The 2,943-nt window shown below is 39.8% G+C and overlaps 1 protein-coding gene across 1 annotated transcript in view; it reads right to left on the bottom strand.

Annotated features, from left to right (window-relative positions):
- Window positions 1-2,943, bottom strand: part of Rhot1 (ras homolog family member T1) — an 85,423-nt gene that overhangs the window by 34,730 nt on the left and 47,750 nt on the right. Inside the window, exon 9 of the mRNA XM_023719855.1 lies at window positions 2,712-2,941. Within this exon, the coding sequence (XP_023575623.1) occupies window positions 2,712-2,941 (230 nt within the window). The remainder of the gene's footprint in view (window positions 1-2,711; window positions 2,942-2,943) is intronic.

Here is a 2,943-nt window from a genome sequence, read left to right as displayed (position 1 = left end):
AAAAAGATATCCCAGAAGAAACTGAAAAAACAAAAACTTATGGCATGGGAATAAATTAAGCATAAAATAAATGGAAATAAAATTAAAAAGAAAAAGAAAAAAAAAATCCATGTGTGATGGCACACACCCATAATCCCAGCACTTAGGAGACTCAGGCAGGAAGATCACTGCAAGTTTGAGGCCAACTGAGCTACATAGTGACTGTAAAGCCAATGTGGACTACAAGGGAAGACTCTATCTCAAAAAATAAAAAAAATTAAAATAAATCCCATTTATCCACAGATAGATACCTTGGCTGATTCTATATTGACTTTTGTGACTAGAATTGCAATAAAAATGGAAATGCAGGATTCTCTTGAAATAACATTTTATTTCCTTTGGATATACAACCAGTAGTGGGACTGCTGGATCACATGGCAACTCAATGTTTAGCTGCCACTGTGTGGTTTTTTTTTTCCCCACAATGGCTATACTAATTTGCACTCACACCAATAGTACATAAGAGTTTCCCTTTCTCTGCATTCTCAGTAGCATTTGTTATTGCTTGTCTTTCTGATAATGACAGTCTCTCTACTTCTAAGGAGCAACATTCACTGTACAGCACACACAGAATAAGTGAGGCAAGTGCTATGTACGGAAGAGGATGCTAGGGGAACCTCTGTGGAAGGGAACCACTCTGGTCTGGGGGTAGAAGGGATCAACACCACTGAGAGTCACTGTAGCCCCATGAAGGATGAAGGACTAGCACAAGGGAAGAAAGGAGAGAATGAGAACACCATGGGGAAAAGCCAGGACTAGGAAACAACATGTGTTTGGTGTTAAGTAATCTGGTATTTACTCCCAGAAGGAAGACAGAGCACGAGCAGAGCTAATCATGAATGACCTCACACACCACACTGAGAAGCTTAGGCTTTGTACTGTGTCTCACAGAGAAGTGACAAGGACAATCTGTGTGGTAGAGTGGGGTAGTAAAAACCTAGCAGCAATGTGAAGGACAGAGGAGAGTTTAATTAGAAAGCAGAGAGGTTTAAGTGGTGATTCTAGGGCCTTTAGAAAATTAAAGGCCAAGAACACAAGGGAACTAAAAGAAAAGATTAGTATAGGCCACAAAGCCCTAACACATGAAATTTGCTGTATTATTTAAAAAAGCAATAAGCAACTTCTTGAAGAATATACCTACCCACCTAAATAGCATAGAAAATAAAACTGTGAAGAGGTTCTACGACAAATTTATTTTGTGTTCTATGACAAGTTTGTTTTGTTAGGGTCTCACTCCGTAGCCCAGGCTTGCCTTGAACTCATAGCGATCCTCCTACCTCAGTCTCCCAAGTGCTGAGATTATAGGCACACACCCTTAATGCCTGTTTTCATTATGCATTTTTATTTAAAAAAAAATTTCAGTGGACTGGGCAGGTAGCTCGGCAGTCCAAGTGCCTGTACGACAAGTGCAAGGACCCAAGTTTGATCCCAGCCCTGGAACCAGGGTGCCATGCCATGCCAGCCCCAAAACAGCATGGTGGCACATGCCTGTAATCCCAGTTCTGGAGAGGCTAAGACAGAAGGATCACCAAGAGTCTGAGCTGTGGAGCAACACCCTGTAAATAAGTAAATAAATAAATAAACCACAAAAAATTAACTTGAGCCAAGATTTATTATCTAAGACGAAGTTCCAAATTAGAACTGAATAATAGACCAGGAATCTAATCAGAAAAAGCTGCTTCCTTAATGATGGGGAAGGAGAGAATGACAAACCCTTTCTAACTGTGGATTACACTGACAGCTGGAGATGCTACTCAAAAAGGACACCATAGAAGCAACATGTCACTGAAGAAGTGAAGAAGACAGGAAGGTAGATGACTCTAAGGCTCCACGTTGGGAAATCATAACCCCTGAGATGCCTGCTTCCTCAGGATAGAGAAGAAACATCCTGCAATACGTGTTCTCACACAGGAACTGTGAGGCTTCTGGGTCCTTTATCAAACAATTTAAACAGCATTATTGAAGGAAAATAAGCATAGAATGGCCAATTATCTAGGAAAAATACTTATTTTATCCTGAGCTTATACGAAGTTATAAAATTAAAGATGTGGTAAAAGAAAACACCTATAATCTTGGGAGGCTAAGGCAGGAGGATCTTTGTGAATTCTAGACTACCCTGAGCTACAAAGTGAGCTTAAGGCCAGCCTGAGCTGCACAGCAATACCGTATCTCAAAAAGACCAAAAAAAAAAAAAAAAGAAAGAAAGAAAGACGCTAACCTACATAAATCTGGTCTCTTGACTCAAAAGCAAGTTTACCTTGCATCTCTTTTCTCCTTCGGTAAAATAATTTTTTTTTTTTAAGTAACTGTATTCTCCATGAGAAAAAAAGACCAAACTATGCTATAAATCTGTGGTCTTCAACTGTGGATGACTTTGCTTTCTAAGCGGACATTTGGCAATTTCTGGAGACATGTTTGATTGCCAAAACCAGAAGAGGTGTTACTGGCATCCAAGGATACACTAAACATCACATAATGCACACAAGGGGCTCTACAACAAAGAATGATCTAATCTAAAATATCAATAGTGCTGAGGCTCAGGATCTCTGCACAAACTTCTGCCTATAATCCTAAATTATTCCTGAGGAGTTTGAAGCCTACCTACCTATCTGCTAAATATAACATAAAAACAATTGGCAAGTGAAACCAATTAGAAAATCAAAGGTACCTACATGGGGAATAAATATTCAGGTGTCAAATCCAGATCATCATCATAACCAAACCGCCGAAGTACAGTCCAAGTAGTTTCATGTCTCCCTCTCTGAATGAAAAGTGTGTGTAAAAAGAGAAAACCTTTCAACGTCAACCCACTGTCAGCCACACCGTCGCTGATGTGCTTTCTGACTACATTCTTGACGTCTTCCAGAGCTTGAGGAGCTAAGGGAGTGTTGAAACAGATCCTCT

Source organism: Octodon degus, unplaced genomic scaffold, assembly GCF_000260255.1.
Source record: "Octodon degus isolate 3935 unplaced genomic scaffold, OctDeg1.0 scaffold00072, whole genome shotgun sequence".
NCBI lineage: Eukaryota > Metazoa > Chordata > Mammalia > Rodentia > Octodontidae > Octodon > Octodon degus.
The sequence above is the reverse complement of the archived record's forward strand: the minus strand, read 5'-3'. Positions and strand labels throughout refer to the sequence as shown.